Source organism: Alligator mississippiensis, chromosome 5 (assembly GCF_030867095.1).
Source record: "Alligator mississippiensis isolate rAllMis1 chromosome 5, rAllMis1, whole genome shotgun sequence".
Taxonomy (NCBI): Eukaryota; Metazoa; Chordata; order Crocodylia; family Alligatoridae; genus Alligator; species Alligator mississippiensis.
In genome coordinates, this window is record NC_081828.1 from 40,178,824 (window position 1) to 40,194,000 (window position 15,177).

The 15,177-nt window shown below is 59.7% G+C and overlaps 2 protein-coding genes across 3 annotated transcripts; one reads left to right on the forward strand and one right to left on the reverse strand.

Moving 5' to 3' along the window:
* Window positions 1-1,225: 1,225 nt before the first annotated feature.
* Window positions 1,226-5,010, reverse strand: ACP4 (acid phosphatase 4). 2 transcript variants are annotated; one of them, XM_019481182.2, is made up of 11 exons: window positions 4,924-5,010; window positions 4,518-4,613; window positions 4,349-4,435; window positions 4,012-4,158; window positions 3,454-3,552; window positions 3,286-3,381; window positions 2,876-3,008; window positions 2,591-2,673; window positions 2,167-2,273; window positions 1,840-2,015; window positions 1,226-1,425 (listed from the first exon to the last, which is right to left on the reverse strand). In XM_019481182.2, the coding sequence occupies exons 1-11, from the start codon at window positions 5,008-5,010 to the stop codon at window positions 1,319-1,321; spliced, it is 1,218 nt and encodes a 405-aa protein (XP_019336727.1). In that variant the 3' UTR covers window positions 1,226-1,318. The 2 variants fall into 2 exon arrangements, with proteins under 2 accessions (XP_019336727.1, XP_019336726.1); XM_019481181.2 differs by having other exon boundaries at window positions 3,286-3,552.
* A 2,726-nt stretch (window positions 5,011-7,736) lies between these two features.
* On the forward strand, window positions 7,737-14,985 carry NR1H2 (nuclear receptor subfamily 1 group H member 2). Its single transcript, XM_019481180.2, has 10 exons — window positions 7,737-7,821; window positions 8,584-8,706; window positions 8,848-8,919; window positions 9,240-9,386; window positions 9,971-10,240; window positions 10,944-11,176; window positions 11,599-11,778; window positions 13,002-13,101; window positions 13,803-14,011; window positions 14,332-14,985. Exons 3-10 carry the CDS (start codon window positions 8,889-8,891, stop codon window positions 14,476-14,478), a joined length of 1,317 nt encoding a protein of 438 aa, XP_019336725.1. The 5' UTR covers window positions 7,737-7,821; window positions 8,584-8,706; window positions 8,848-8,888; the 3' UTR covers window positions 14,479-14,985.
* The last annotated feature ends 192 nt before the right edge of the window (window positions 14,986-15,177 follow it).

Sequence of the window (15,177 nt, forward strand, 5' to 3'; positions counted from 1 at the left end):
CTCATGGGCGTGCATCTGCTGGGGAGGTGGTACCTGAAAGCCAGACTGTGCCCAGTGGTTGTTTTATGTGGCTGTGAATCAGGGCACCCAGCACCTTAGAGGGGCTGTAATACAAAAGCCCCTAGGATAACTGGGGGCTTTTATTTTTATCTGGAGAAGCCAAAGCAAGTTCCCACTTACACATGGATGTATTGGGATATCATCAATTGGTCAACATTACCAAGAGCTGCTACTTGGAGCAGAGAATACACAGATGTACTCACTGGATGTCTTGGGGCCCTCAGAATCTGTCCTCATAGTTGAGACAAGTTCCAGACTCCCACCCCCGGGCCTTTGTGTGAAGCAGTTTTTATACTGTTCAGATTCCATTTCTCTGAGAGCACCTCTTGGCCCAGTGAGCAGGAAGCAGGGAAACTGAGTCAAGACCTGTGACCGTTGTACTTTCCTGGGGTTGCCTACTAGCATTGGGTGTGATTATTGGTTTATGCATCTCAATTCCCTACTTCTCATTGCTAATGGAGAGATTCAGATTGATCTGCTGGGATCAGAGTCTGGGAGGAGGAATGAGATGATGCCCAGCACAGCAAAAAAGGGTAATTAGTGTTTGGAACACCCCATTACTGGAACCTCCTGCCCAGTGCAGCTGTGCAGTAGTCCTTGGCACTGGAAGCTGAGTGGGGCTGCAGGAGGAGCTAGAGCAGTGCCTAGTGACACTTAGATGAGCCGATAAAGGCCCCACCCCCTTGTTCACAGACTTCTCCCTTGGGAAAGGCCTTCCTGTGCCCCACCAATGGGGAGACAGGAGGAATTGTGCCCGATTGGGGAGGTGCAGGTAGTTCTAGAACAGCTGTGGGTGGGCTGGGCCCACATCAACCTCAGTTGCCTATCTGCATGAGTTTTCCTGCCACCCTGATGCAGGGGGCCATATATCCCTGACCCTAATGCTGGTCCATGTCCTGATCCAATGGGGCATGTATTAGCTGGGCACCCAAGGGGGTTCCTGTACACACCAGTGAGCCAGGCTTAGACCATGGTCAGGCCCTAGGGTTCAGAGAGGTTCTCCCTAGGCACCTAGGTATCCTTATATGTGAGAGGGGAGGGCACTGAATGCAGTCAGGGTGGAGTATACAGGGCCATGCCAGGAGAGGGCAGGGCCCAGGAATTTAGTAGCTTCACCCTACCTGGTGTCTTGGGCAGAGTGGGTGACAGCAACTCAAAACAGGTGTCGGGGCATTCAGCTTTATTGGGGGTGAGGTATTGAATGCAACTTTTGTCCCCCCACCTTCCCAATCCTGGCCCATTTGTCTGTGCAGCATCTTCAGGCACTGCCTTCCCTTTGCTGTTGGTGCCAGTGCAGGATGCCCAGGCCTAGCACTGCCAACCCCAGCACTGCCACAGTCACAGCCAGCGCTGGTACAGTGCCCCCTGCAACACAGCATGTGGGGGTGGGTCACAGGGCCAGTGGCAGGGAGGTGGAGCCACCTTGGGTGCAGAGCAACTACTATTTGGGGGAGGGTGGTGCATGGATGATATCACTCTGGTTAGTGCAGGGGTGGGGTGTACTTAGTAGGGCAGGTGCTGACTAGAGCTTATCTCTGCCCTATGGGCAGGGAGGGGGGGCACTACTTGGCCCATTTGGGGCTCTGTAAGGGTCTGGGGTGCACTGTGGGGGGGGGGGGGGAATGGCACTGGGAGTTTGAAGCCTGGGGGTCCTTGCCTGTGTCCCATAACTGGATATGCTGGGGGGTGGTCAGTGCCTGGCTCCTATGGGGCTGAGGGGTATTGTGGGGCTGCCTTGACCTTGCAGGGACTGTGTGCAGGGAGCTGGGGGATCCTTACCTGTCCCCTGTGGGGGCTGGGCACAGCCGCAGTCCCGTGTCCGGTCAGTGGGGCGGACAGGCTGGGTGAGGTGGGTGAAGCGCTCCAGAGGACAAGGCGGGGGGCAGCCGGGCAGCACCAGCTCAAGGAAGTCACGCCCACTCTCATTGCGGTAGAACAGGCCCACGCTGAATGTGCTGGGGTGGTGGTGAAGGCAGTGACACCACATGTCTCTGGTGCCCTCCAACCCCCTCCCCTGCCAGGCCCCAACATAAATCCTGGCTATCCCCAGGCTGCTGATCCCAGTCTCCCCCATGGGGACCTTGGTACCTCCCAGCCCCCTCTCACCTGTTGCTCTCCTGGTAGAACTCAAAGCCAAGGCAGGCAGCGTAGGGAGGCAGCTCCCCCCTGTACAGGCCCAGGGCCGCCAGGAGGGCAATGAGGGTGCTGTCATGCTGGGGGAGGGGAGACATCACAGCAGTGAGATACACCTCTCCCCCACACACACACCTAGGGCTCCCAGTGCCACCCCTTCCTGAGCCCTCTGGCCTTCCCACCATTTTCTGTCACCCATGAACACCCTTGTGCCTCAGGTACCCCCCTCTACTTGCCCACTCTGCTGGGGTAGGGGGCTCCCCACTCCTGATCCTGAAGGTACACTCCAGCTCCCCCAGCCTGCTCAAGTACCCCCATCCCCTACAGGACTCCTTCCCCCTCATGTACTGTCTTCCTCAGCCCCTCTGAAAGGAAATCCCTCCCCTGGGGTGCTCACCCCTGAGTACATCACCATCCGGAGGGGAAGGCTGCGGCGTGTCACCTCGGAGAAGTTCTGCAGCATGGCATCCAGCAGCACCCCTGGGGTAGTGGGTGGAGGGGGTCACCCATGGATAGGGGATTGTATGGGGTCATCACAGTCTGGCACTGGGGAGCAGGGAGGGGCACCCTGCAGTAACACCATGGGGTGGGGAGACTTGAGGGGAAGGGGTGGTGGGGGTGTTCTGGGGCATAGGGACAAGTTCTGGTGGTCCGTCCCCCCCCCCAGCATTGCAACACCCACCTCCTGTGAGCCGGGCCTTCTCAGCAACCTGGTGCAGCCCCACATGCGCCAGAGTGTTGAAGGCGACGATCTCACCCAGCGTGGTCAGGACATGCGGTGTGGCCCAGGCTGGCAGCTGCAGGCCATGGATCTGCTGTGGGGCAGTGGAGATAGGGTGTGAGCCTGGGATGGGTCTAGGGGCTTGGCCAGGGGTTGTCATGGAGTAGCTCTGTGGGTGGGGGTTACCAAAAAGAGTGGAGGTGGGGCAGTGCAGGCATACTGGGGCTTGTAGGAGATATGGGTGTAGGATGTGGTTTTCAGGGGCCAGGTGAGGGGATTGGGGATCCTGCCCTTGGGAGTACAGCCATGTTCCCTGAGGGGGGCGTGGCATTCAGGGTTTAGGGGGCAGGTAGGCTTGGTGCCCCACCTACCTGGCAACGGAGAGCATCATAGACCTTCCAGATGCCGCGCGGTGTTGCCCATTCCAGTCCCAGCCCTGTCAGGTTGGCAATGTCCTCCAGAAACCCCTGTGGAGATGGGGATGCGTAAGGGGGTGCCAGGCCTGGCTGAGGTGATGATGGGGAAGTCCCCCCAAGCACCTTCCAGGCATGCATGCGGGCCTGATGCTGTGGCAGATGGGTGGTCTCCTCCATCAGCTGCTGGTAGCGTGGGCAAGGCCGCAGTGGGAAGCGCAGGAGCTAGGTAGGGAGGCAGGATGGAGTTAGCAACACCCTGACCATGACTCCTCAACCCCAAGTGTAGGTGGGATGACCTCCACCTAAAGGAGAATGTGACCCTAACCTTAAATGTGGCCCCTTTCATCATTACCCCCTAATTCTGACTTAGAAGGAGATGGTGACCCTTTGACCTAGGGTGAGCTCTGATCCTAGCTGAGACCTCAGCTCCGCAACCTCTGACCCTTGAAGGGCTCATAAGCCTGGGGACCAGGGGCATGGAGAATGTGGAGGGGGGCATTAGAAGATGTGGGGGTGGTGCAGTGGGGGCACATTGGGGTCTGTGGGGGCATAGGTATGTGATGGGGCTTCCAGGCATGGGGCTCAGGGGTCCTGCCCTCAGGCTAGAGGCAGTGAGGGGGGTATGCAAGGTGCAGAGAGTGGCTGGGCCCCCTGAAGGGGTGACCCATAGCCCCGGCTCACCTTGTCCTGTGCAGCTGGCACAGTGTGGACAGGCACTGGCTGCCAGGCGGGGTTGGGGGGCCCGGCACCTCCAGGTGGGTACAGCCCAGCTAGGTTAGCCTGGGCGCTGGCCAGCGTGCGGTCATAGTCGGTGCTGCGGACGTAGATCTGCAGGAGAGGCAAGTGGGGTGAGGGTGGGTCAGCATAGGGTGGGGGTGAGCATGGGGACATCAGGGGTCAGGAGGGGTATAGGGCCTCGAGGGAGGGGGCTGTTCCTTCTTGGAGTGGGCCTGGGGGCTTCAGGGCAGTGGGGGTAGGGAGGGATCAGAACCTGGTGTGTGTGTGGGGGGGCTGTTACCTCCTGGGGGTGGTAGTGGGGGCTCAGGAAGGCCTCATAGCGCTGCCGCAGGAACTGGCCCAGCTCACGCTGCTGTTCCACCCCCACCTGGGGCAACAGGTGGAGTCAGGAGCAGCCTCCAACACCTGCAGCATGTCTCTCCCTGCCCCAGTAAGACCCCCCCACTCACCTGAGTGAGCTGCTGGAAGCCCTGGGGCCAGGGCCCCTCCTTGTGGGGGTCACTGGGGTAGGTGTCCATGGGGGCCCGGTCGCCATGGCGATACAGCTGGTGTGCAGAGAAGACCAAGTGTCCCCCTCCTCTCCAACAAACCACCCCCTACCCTCAAGATCCAGAGCTGGGAGGGAACCCAGGTGCCCTGGCTTCCAGCCCCCACTGCTCTTGCCCACCAGCCTCCAGTCCCTCTCCAGAGCTGGGAGAGAACTCAGCTGTCCTGGTCCCAGCCTCCCTTCTCTCACCCACCAGAGCCTACTCCCCTACCCCAAGCTGGGATAGAACCCAGGGGTCCTGCTCTCAGTCTGTGCCCCCTCCCCCACAATCACTAGCCTGCCCTGGGTGGGCTGTGGCCTTGCCGTACCAGTGTGACGAAGCAGAGGGTCCTGGCATGGGCGGTGGGGGGCTGGGACCCCAGCAGGAGCAGGAGCAGGGCAGCAGGCAGCCCCATGGTGTGGGGCTGATGTGTCACCCAGGCAGGGCCTGGTTATAAGCTGCTGAGGTCAGCCCACAGGTGGGGTGGGCCTGTCCCAGCCTGCATGCCCCCCCACCTGCCCATGGGTGCCACTGCCTGCCCCCCACAGCTGGGGGGGGTTAGGGCAGACTTTCCTAACTACCAGTCTGGGGCACAGACTTGCTGAGGTGGCTCAGGGAGGTGGTGGTGGGGGAAGGGGGTGTCTGTACATTGCTCATAGAGGTGTTTGTGGTTGCGGGCAGGTGTGTGCATGTATATGTGTGTGTGTGTGTGTGTGCATCTACTATGCAGTGTGTGGTGGGTTAATGTTCATGTTGATGTTTCCTTGTAGTGCAGGGGGGGTGTTTAGTGGTTTTATGTGTGTGTGTGTGTGTGTGCTGTGTGTACTTGTGTATTGCAGAGAGGGGTGTGTGTATGCACACGTGCTATGTATACTTCTGTATTGCAGAGAGATGTGTGTGTGCATGTGCATCACAGAGAGGTTTGTATGTGCACACTGCATACTTGTGTATTGCAGAGGCGTGTGTGCAGGCACATTGTGTGTAACTATTACAGAGAGAGGCATATGTGTACATGTTACATGTGCTTGTATATTGCAGAGATGTGTTTGTGTCTTGTATGTGTCTGCATATTGTAGAGGGTGTGTGTGTGTGTACTTGTGTATTTGAGAGAGGTGTGTGTGCTGTGCATATTTGTGTATTGCAGAGAGGTACGTATGTGTGTGCTGTGTGCACTTGTGTATTGGAGAGCATTGTGTGCTGTGTGTACTTGTGCATTGCAGAGGTGTGCAGGCAAACTATTTGTAATTGTGTATTTCAGAGAGTTGTGTGTGCATATGCTGTGTGTACCTGTATATTTCAGAGACATGCACATGTGTGTTTGTACCTCATATGTATTTGCATACTGTGGAGGGTGTGTTTGGGTGGGTGAATGCACATGGTGGAGGTGCATGTGATGGAAGTGTGTGTGTGCATGTGCACATTGATATATGTGATGAATGGGTGCATGGAGGATGTAGCAGTGGCCTCATGTCAGGGAGGGTGCTGGGGTGTAGCAGGGGAGCGCACATGGAAAATGGATGTCACTGTGTGTCCATGGACTGCAGGTGGGTCAATGGTGGATGGATGTGTTGAGGTGTGTGGTGCATGTGTCTGAGCCACTCAGGGGCTTGTATTAATTGGGGTTAGGTGTGTTGCTGCATGTCTGGGCACTGCCCTGCTGCACCCCAGGGGATACAGGGCTGTGGAAGTGAGGGGGTGTGGGGGATTTGGGGACCCTGAAGAGGCTGGGGCTGGGCTGGGGCAAGTGTGGGACAATCCAGCCCCCTCCCTGCCATGAGGCCACTTCCAGAAGCCTTTCCCTTCTAGAAGGTGCCTGCCCAGATCCAACCCCAGTGCAGGGGCATGGGCTGGCACAGGGGACAGGGATAGAGCAGGGGCCTTTCCTTTTTAGGGGGTTCCAGCCCTGAAGCATTGTGGGCCTGGGCAGATGAGTGTGGGGGTGCCCCCATGAGGCAGGCCTTGGGTTTTGAGATCCCTGTAGCATTTCCTGTCCTGGTACAGAGACCTCCCCCCAGCCCCAGCCAGGTCTTCTCTCCTCTCTGGCCCCTGTTGGGGGTGGGGGGGTCCAGTTTTGGGATGGGCGCCTTTCAGCGACTCCTGTATAGGGAGCTCAAACCTGCCCCTTAGAATCCCCACCACCCACGTGACTCCCCAGTACAGGGGCTCTGTCTATGGGCTGGAAAGCAGGAGCAAGCTACAAACCCGGGGGCAGGCTGCATCTGGGGAACCCCTCGAAGTAGGAAGCTCAAGCTTACCCCCCAAAATTTCCCCCCCGCCCCGCCATTCAGCCCAGTGTTGGGCAAGGGGATTGGATGGCACCGGTGCATTTGAGAGGCTATATATTTCCAATGCGGGGGGGGGGGGGGGGCTATATCTCATTAACTACTAAATCCAGCAAACTCAAATTTGCTTCCCATAGCCCCCCCACCGGGTTCCTGCTGCAATTTCCAAGCAGACCGGACCATGCCACGGCCAGCTAAGAGGAAAACACCTTCCAGATTGGGGGGCCTATTTTGGGAATCCCTAAGTCCAGCGTGCTCAGATTTACCCCTCTTAACCCCCGCAGCCCCCGGAATCCCAGTGGCGATTTCCAAGCAGATCGGACCATACTGGAGGGAGCTGAGAAACGCGCCCCCAGGCTGGAAGGGGGTTTCCTATCTCGGGAACCCTTCAATCCAGCGAGCTCCAACTGCTCGCGTCCCCCCCCCCCCCCAGACAAGATTCAGCCGGATCCCGGGATCTGTGCTGCGACTTCCGAGCAGATTGGACCATGTTGCGGGGAGCTGAGAGGGGAAACACGTTTCCAATGTTAGGGGCTGTATGTCGGGAACCCCTCAATCCAGCGGGCTCAGACTTGCCCCCCAAAATACCCCGACTCTGCGCCGCGGCTCCTGGGGGGAGGGGGGCGGTCGCACCCGGCAAGGGATTTTTTTGAGGAGTGACGGGGGTAGAAAGCAGATTTCCGCTCCCAACAGCAACAATGTTGCAACCTCTGCTGCGGGGGGAGGGGGCTAAGTGGGGCAGCCCGAGCCCCTCCGCCGCTCCCCCACCCCCCAGGGCACGGGGTTGGGGGGGACAGCCGGTTCCACCCCCCCTTCCTCCCCAATTGCACCGGATCCGGGGGGGCTGGGCTGGAAGTGACGTGGATGTGGGGGTTCCCGGAAAGGCCCGTGTGAATGCGTGTGCGTGTGTGTGTGTGTGGGGGGGGGCGCCTGGAAGGAGACAGGTATGGGGTCTGGGATCGGGGGCGGGGCCGGGAGGGCTGGGATGGGGGGTAGGGGCAGGCATGGAGCCTGGGATGGCGAGGCTGGGCAGGCCAGGGGGGCTGGGATAAGTGCAGGGTGAGCCAGGCAGGGGGCTGGGATCGGGACAGGGGGCTGGGAGTTTGTGGGGCTGGGGATAGCAGAGGGGGGTCGGGAGGGGAAGGAGGAGAAGGAAGAGGCAGGGTTGGGGGAGGGACAGGACCAGAGTAGGGTCCAGGACCCAGTTATGAGGTGTGGGGGGCAGAGAAGCAGGTGCCTGGGGGGGATTGGGGCTGAGGGGCAGCACTGGGGGTCCGGAGCTGGGATGGGGGGAGTGATGTGGGGCTGGGCTGGGAGGTAAGGGTAGGGCATGAGGGACTGGGATTGGGGGGCCTGGGCAAGGTGGGGGGGGCAGGCTGGGGGACTAGGAGCTTGTAGGGTTTGTGTGAGGAGAGCAGAGGGGTCTGAAAGGAGGAAGGGTGGGCAGCAGGATGGGTCCAGGACTTGGTTATGGAGTGTGTGGGGGGCAGAAGCAGGGGCTCTGGGCAGGGAGTTAGAGGGGCAATCAGGGATGGGAGGAGTTCTGGGGGTTTAGAGCTTGGATTGGATTTGGGAGGGAGTGAGGTGGGGCATGGGTGGCAGCCCCAAGCAGGGGAAGGGGCTGGGGAATGTCGGGGGGGGGGAGTGGTAGGTAAGGGGGCACTCCCTGCCAAACAGGAAGGACCCCACTTCCCTTTGCTTCTCAGAGTTATTCCCCTGGGAGCAGCCCAGACCCTGAAGGATCCCCCAGAACTTGCCCCAGTGCCCCCCAGGGCAGTGCCATGTGGCCCCTGCCCAGCTGAGCCTGCCCCCAGGAGGTGGTGGACATGGTGAGAAGTGGGAGATATTGGTTGTGGGGGGCCTGGGGGTGGTTCCCTCACAGCTCTGTGGGACAGCGGTGAGTGCTGGTGGGGTGGGGTGGGGGGTCTGTTTCTGCTTGTCTGACCATCCTTCTGTCTCTCCTTCTGTAGCACTGGGACTGGGTGCCACTGGCAGCCCACCACGCCCCAACATGGCCACACCGGGATCTGACCTACTGCCGGGTGAGTGACGGGCAAATTGGGGTGTGGGTGTGGGGTCCCTTTCTGTGACAGAACCCAGGCATCCGGGCAGTGGCTGCCCTTCCACCCCCCCCAAGTAACACAATAATCCCTGCAGGAGAACCCAGGCATCAGAAGCCCCATCAGAGGAACCCAGGCTACTTCCCTCTGGTGTCCAGGCATCTGAGGACCCACAGCCTCCCTTCCCTTTGCCCCAGTCCTGCAGCACTCCACCAAAGACCCAGGTGTCTGGGCAGCCACAGGCTTCTCCTTTGGGGATACTACTGCTGACCTCTCTCCCCCACTTCCCCCCCACTTTCCAGAGAACAGGGAGCCTTGGAGCCCAGCCCCCACCAGAGCCCCTGACCCAGAGTTGAAGAACGAGGGCCCCCACTCCCAGCTGGAGTTGGGAGCTGTAGCAGACAGTGAGGTGCCGGGCACCGATGGGGAAGGAACCGCCCAGAGCACTGGTGAGGGGCTGGGGGGTGGTGAATGGGGTGGGAGGGGCTAGAGCAAGGGGTGAGGAGTGCATCTGTGGGTGCTGGGCTCAGCAGGGCAGGGGAGCTGGCTGTCAGTGGGGCTGCAGGGACAGGGGGCCCTGGTGGGGCTGAATGGGTGAGAACTGAGGAGAGTAGCTAAAGAGATGGGGGGCAGTGGGGCATGGAAGCAGTGGAGGGGTATCATTGCAGCCAGTGGGGGGGCAGTAGGGCATGGGGGGTCCAGTGGGGAGCAGTGTATGGGCAGGTCACTGGGACATGGGGAGCAGTGGGGAAGTAATGGGATATAGGGATAGTGGGGCATAAGAGGATAGGGAGCAGTGGGGCATGGAGGGGCAATGGAAGGGTGTCAGAGGGCCCAGTGCGGGGACAGTGGAGAATGGGGGGCAGTGGGGTACGAGGGCTAGTGAGTTGGGGGCAGTGGGGGGGGGTCAGTGAGGCATGGGAAGTAGTTGGGGGGTCAGTGGGGCATAATGGGCAAGGCTCAGCAGGCAAGGCCTGGTGCTCTGAGCCTGACCCTGATGCCCCACTTTGCTCCTCTATCCCTATGGCTGCAGGGGAGGAACCGGTGCGGCGCCACCGCAAGGGCCCGGCGCCTAAGATGCTGGGCACAGAGCGGTGCAGTGTATGCAGGGACAAAGCCTCAGGCTTCCACTACAATGTGCTGAGCTGTGAGGGCTGCAAGGGCTTCTTTCGCCGCAGTGTCATCAAGGGGGCACAGTATGCCTGCCGTGGTGCTGGCCAATGCCACATGGACCCCTACATGCGCCGCAAATGCCAACTGTGTCGCTTTCGCAAGTGCCGCCAGGCTGGCATGCGAGAGCAGTGTGAGTGCTTGGGGCCATGGGCTGGGGGCAGGCTGGGAACATGGGGGAGCTCTGGGGTAGCCAGATAGGGAGGGGGACGGGGGGCAGAGTGGTCACAGGCTTGCAATGTGAACAGTGGAAGCCAGCCTTAGGGCACAGGTTCGCAGGCACCAGTCAGGTGGATCATGCATCAGGAGTGGTACTGGTGCCTGGCAGGCAGTAAACCAGGCCATGGGCCCAAGAAGGCTTGTGAGGACTTGGGGATCAGAGGCATGAGGGCATCAGGGGAACAGGCTGTGTGGATTGGGGGACCAGCAAGGGCTGATGTAGGGCATCAAGGGTCCAGCTGGCATGTGCAAGTGGTGTGAATCACATGCTGGGGCAGGGAGGGGGGCAGTGTGTGTCATGGGCTGTGGCTAGGGAGGGTGCCAGGGGGTGGGAGCTGGTTGGCTTGTGTGTGATGGGGTGGGGAGGCAGGGGCACAAGGAGAGGGAGGGGTGCGGGGGGGTCACAGGGTGTACAGGGAGGGGGCATGGTGGGGCAGCCAGCTTGTCTGGCAGTGTGGGGGCAACTAGGAGCCTGGGATCAGGCTGGGCAGGGGGTGGGGGACCTGGGGCACCAGCAGGGGAGTGTTGTGTTCTGCTTTGGAGAGGGCTGAAGTGGGGTGGAGAGGGGCAGGGGTCCCCTCCAATGCCTGTACCCCAATGACCCCGTTGCATGGCAGATGTCCTGTCGGAGGAGCAGCTACGGAAGAAGAAGCTGAGCCGGCAGCAGCAGCAACAGGAGGGGTGTGGGGGGGGCGAGATGCCCCGGGTGCCCCCGCTGCTCCCAGACCCTGTGCTGGGGCTGCCTGAGCCTGCCCAGCTCACACAGCAGCAGGAGCGCATGATCCAGCAGCTGGTGGCGGCTCAGCAGCAGTGCAACAAGCGCTCCTTCAGTGATCAGCCCAAGGTCACGGTGAGTGGCCTTGGCAGCCCTGGGCACTGCAGATCTCTCCAGCTCTGGGCACCAAAGCCCCCCTCACCCCACACGCACACTGGCAAGGCATAGACATCACTAGGCATCAGAGCCCTCCCTCCCCCAGTGCCAGGGAGGGTACAGGTGCCTGGTGCCACAGGACAGAAGTATCATGTCTTGCCCTCTTTTTCCCCATGGCTTGGGCATCTGTTGTAAAGGTGGTGGGACACCCTAGCCCTGGGCTACCCCATAGCAGGCACCCCTTGGTGCCAGGGGGTGGCATATGCCCCATGGATCCCCCAGTGTGTGGAGGTGGTAGCTCCTGGGTATCCCAGTTTCTTTCCAAAGGATGGTGCTGTCCCATGGGGGCTGGGCATGGAGGTGCCACATCTCACCCCAACTTGCACTGTGCATACCTGCAGCCATGGCCCCTGGGCAATGATCCCAACAGCCGGGAAGCCCGGCAGCAGCGCTTTGCCCATTTCACCGAGCTGGCCATCATCTCCGTGCAAGAGATTGTTGACTTCGCCAAGCAGGTACCTGGCTTCCTGCAGCTGGCTCGTGAGGACCAGATCGCCCTGCTCAAGGCCTCCACCATTGAGGTAGTTCTGGGCTCCAGGTTTTCCATAGGACATGGAGAACTTAGGGAGGGTCCAAAGGCAGGCAACAAAGGTGATAAAGGGCTTGGAAGGCAAGTCACAAGAGGAGAGGCTGAAGGAGCTAGGCATGTTCAGTTTGAGGAAAAGGTGCTTAAGAGGGGGCATGATAGCAGGTTTCACATATTTGAAAGGCTTCCATAAATAAGAGAGAGAACACCTTTCTCTTATTGCAGAGAGAAGGAAGAGGACCAATGGCTTGAAGTTGCAGTAAAGTAGGTTTAAGTTGGATACGGGGAAAAACTTCACTATGAGAGCTGTGAGGCAGCAGACTAGACTGCTTAGGGGAACTGTGCACTCTGCATCACTGGAGGGGTTCAAGAAAAGGTTGGACGGGCATTGGTCAGGGATGACCTAGGTGTAGCTATGCCTGAGTTCTACCATGGGGTTTTCCCAGGCTTCTGTGTTTTGCTGGTCGCCCCTTTCTCCCTTTCTGCTACAGGTGTCAGGGTTTTTTCAAGTCTCTCTTAAGAGTCATTGGGTGTTGGTTGCAGCCAAGGCTGGGGATTGAGACTGGGCTGTGTCAGTGCTTCTGCTGGGATCAAAGCTGGAGGTTTCTGCCTAGAGGGTCTTGCCCCTGTGCTCAGGATTAGACCAATCACTATATCTGAGGTCAGGAAGGAATTTTACCCTGGTCAGATTGATAATGATGTGGGGTGTTTTGACTTCTTCTGTAGTGGGGACATGGCTTCTACCTGGGATCTCTTGAGCGTATATTAACAACCTTTTAGAGAAGCAGGATGTTGGCTGCTGCGGTCCCCCTGCTTTACCGGTGCCAGGTTTGGGTGTTATGATTTGTGTCAGGGTTGACGGTAGCTTTGTTAAGAGTTTAGAGGGTGGATTTGTAGAGGATGGTCTGGATAGGACCAATCCTGCTTCAGGCAGGGGGTTGAGCTAGATGACCCCTGGAGGTCCCTTATGTCCTGACTTCTCTGATTTTACAGTTCTATGAGGTGCATCGCTGGGGGGGAGGGAGGGACAGACAGAGTGGAGGCTGTGTTGAGGGCAAGGGCACAGGGCCATGTTGAGTGGGCTCTTCACAGCTTGCCTGCCCAGGCCATGCATGTTGGTGCCTGCCAGGGCGAGGGTGGTCCGTGGCCATGCAGTAAATGGCAGGTGCTGTGGCCCCATGGTGGAGGGGGTCTCATGCCCACCCTGCTCCCCCCCAGATCATGTTGCTGGAGACAGCACGGCGCTACAACCATGAGACAGAAAGCATCACCTTCCTGAAAGACTTCACGTACAGCAAGGACGACTTCCACCGCGCGGGTATGCAGTGGCAGGGGTGCTGGCACAGGGTCCATGGAGGAGCTAGCGGGTGGTACAGGGGAGTGCAGCAGGCAGGGGGTGGGGATCAGGGTAGCTCTGGGGGTATGAATAGGGGGGTAATAGGGGCTGGGGTGCTAGGGGCTCAGAGGAGGCCTCTGGGGGGAGCTCTTGAAGGGCTGTTGGGTCTTCAATCCATGTCCTGCAGGGTGAAGGAGGAAGCTATCAATCCCAACTTGGATGGGCCATGGGGATGGCTCCTAGGGGGTTGGGATTTCAGGGATGTCTGGTGGGATATGGGGGGTCCCAGCAAGGCAAGGGGATTTCCAATGAGATGTGAGTTTCAGGGGGGTCTTGGTGGGATATGGGGGTTTTCAGTGGGGTGAAGGATTGGACTAGTGGGATTTGGGGGTAGGGGGGAGGTCTCAGCAAGGCATGGGGATTTCTGGTGGGGTATGAAGTCTCGGGGGTCCTGGTGAATTGGAGAGTTTCTCACCAATGGGGTTGGAAGATTCCTGGTAAAGGATTTGGGCATCTCAGTGGGGTTTGGGGGGTTCCCTAGTAATGCATGTGGGGTCTCAGTGGATTCAGGGGTTCTGGTGTGTGGGGACATCCCAGGACTGCAGCGGACATTCTCAGTGGGGTCTGGGGGTCCTGGTGGGGCATGGGCCCCCCAGGTCCCGCTGAGGCCTGGCGCCTCACAGGTCTGCAGGTGGAGTTCATCAACCCCATCTTTGAGTTCTCGCGGGGCATGCGAGGGCTGCAGCTGGATGATGCCGAGTATGCCTTGCTCATCGCCATCGACCTGTTCTCGGGTGACCGGCCTGGTGTGCAGCACCGTGCCCAGGTGGAGGCACTGCAGCTGCCCTACGTTGAGGCCCTGCGTGCCTACACCCGCATCCAGCGGCCCCAGGTAAGGTGGGGCCCCCATTGCATCCTGACAGCCAGGGGCAGACAGGAGCTGGTGACTCTTGGCCTAGACCCTCCTCTTAGCCTGCCCTGGACTGGATGATGCTCCTCTACAGATGGGGGGTAAGAAGCCATGTTGGTGGCAGGGCTGGTACTGCCCCAAGGCTTTAACTCATGTACTCCACATGCTGGGGGGCACAGAAGGCAGAAGCATCACTAGGATACAAGGGATAGTGGATAGATCCAGGCATGGGGGTAGGAGTGTAGGGGCAGCTTTTGGGGGGTTGGCTCTGACACCCCCTGTCTCCCCCCCCTCTCCCCCAGGACCGGCTGATGTTTCCCCGCATGCTGCTGAAGCTGGTGGCCTTGCGTACGTTGAGCAGTGTACACTCAGAGCAGGTCTTTGCCCTCCGCCTGCAGGACAAGAAGCTGCCACCGCTGCTCTCTGAGATCTGGGATGTCCATGAGTAGGCGTGCAAGGCATGGGGAGGCAGGACTGAGGGGTTCCCCCCACCCATGGCCAGATCCCCCTCCCTCCACACTGATGGACCAATGCCAGAACCCAGCAAGGGGCAAGCCCCCCTGCACCCTGGACTAACCATGTGATGCTGTGCCTGGCTGGATGATGGATCAGGACCCCCACCCCCCTGCCTGGCCCAGTTGGAGGCAGCCTCAGGACAGTGGGAGTCTCCCAGGGCTGGGGAACATCTCTGCCCCCCAGCTTATGAGCCTCAAAGACTTGTTGTCCTCTCCCCACCAATGGGGAGTCCCTCTCCTATGAAAGGGGGTGTGGGGTGGAGGTGACCCCTGGATAGCAGAAGGAGGGCAGAGGGGCAGGCCCCAGTCCTCTGCTGCCACTGGAAGAACTTGGGGGGGGGGGGAAACAAAGACAGTGCTGCCCCCCCCATTCCTACTGTCATGGAGATGTGTATGGAACGAGAATGCTTCCCCCGCTGGAGTCGGGGGGGGGGGGGGGCGGGCAGGGCGGGGGTCACACACACACACAGTGGGAAATAAAACAAATTACAGCTTCCTGGTGCCTCCTTGCATCTGTGCTGGGGTGGGGCAGACAGGTCAGGACACCTGGGTTCTATTCCAGCTCTGGTGGGGGCAGCTGGGGTCTGGTGGGGTTAGAGGAGGGTGGCCCAGGACTCCTGGGTTCTATCCCAG

Coding starts and splice junctions, on each gene's coding strand:
- ACP4 (XM_019481181.2), bottom strand. CDS start 5,010: ATGGGGCTGCCTGCTGCCCTGCTCCTGCTCCTGCTGGGGTCCCAGCCC. Junction 4,159..4,348: donor CCCACTACCACCCCCAGGAG/GTAACAGCCCCC, acceptor CCTCTCCTGCAG/ATCTACGTCCGCAGCACCGA. Junction 2,674..2,875: donor GAAGGCCCGGCTCACAGGAG/GTGGGTGTTGCA, acceptor CCACTACCCCAG/GGGTGCTGCTGGATGCCATG.
- NR1H2 (XM_019481180.2), top strand. CDS start 8,889: ATGGCCACACCGGGATCTGACCTACTGCCGG. Junction 13,102..13,802: donor GGACGACTTCCACCGCGCGG/GTATGCAGTGGC, acceptor GGCGCCTCACAG/GTCTGCAGGTGGAGTTCATC. Junction 14,012..14,331: donor CCCGCATCCAGCGGCCCCAG/GTAAGGTGGGGC, acceptor CCTCTCCCCCAG/GACCGGCTGATGTTTCCCCG.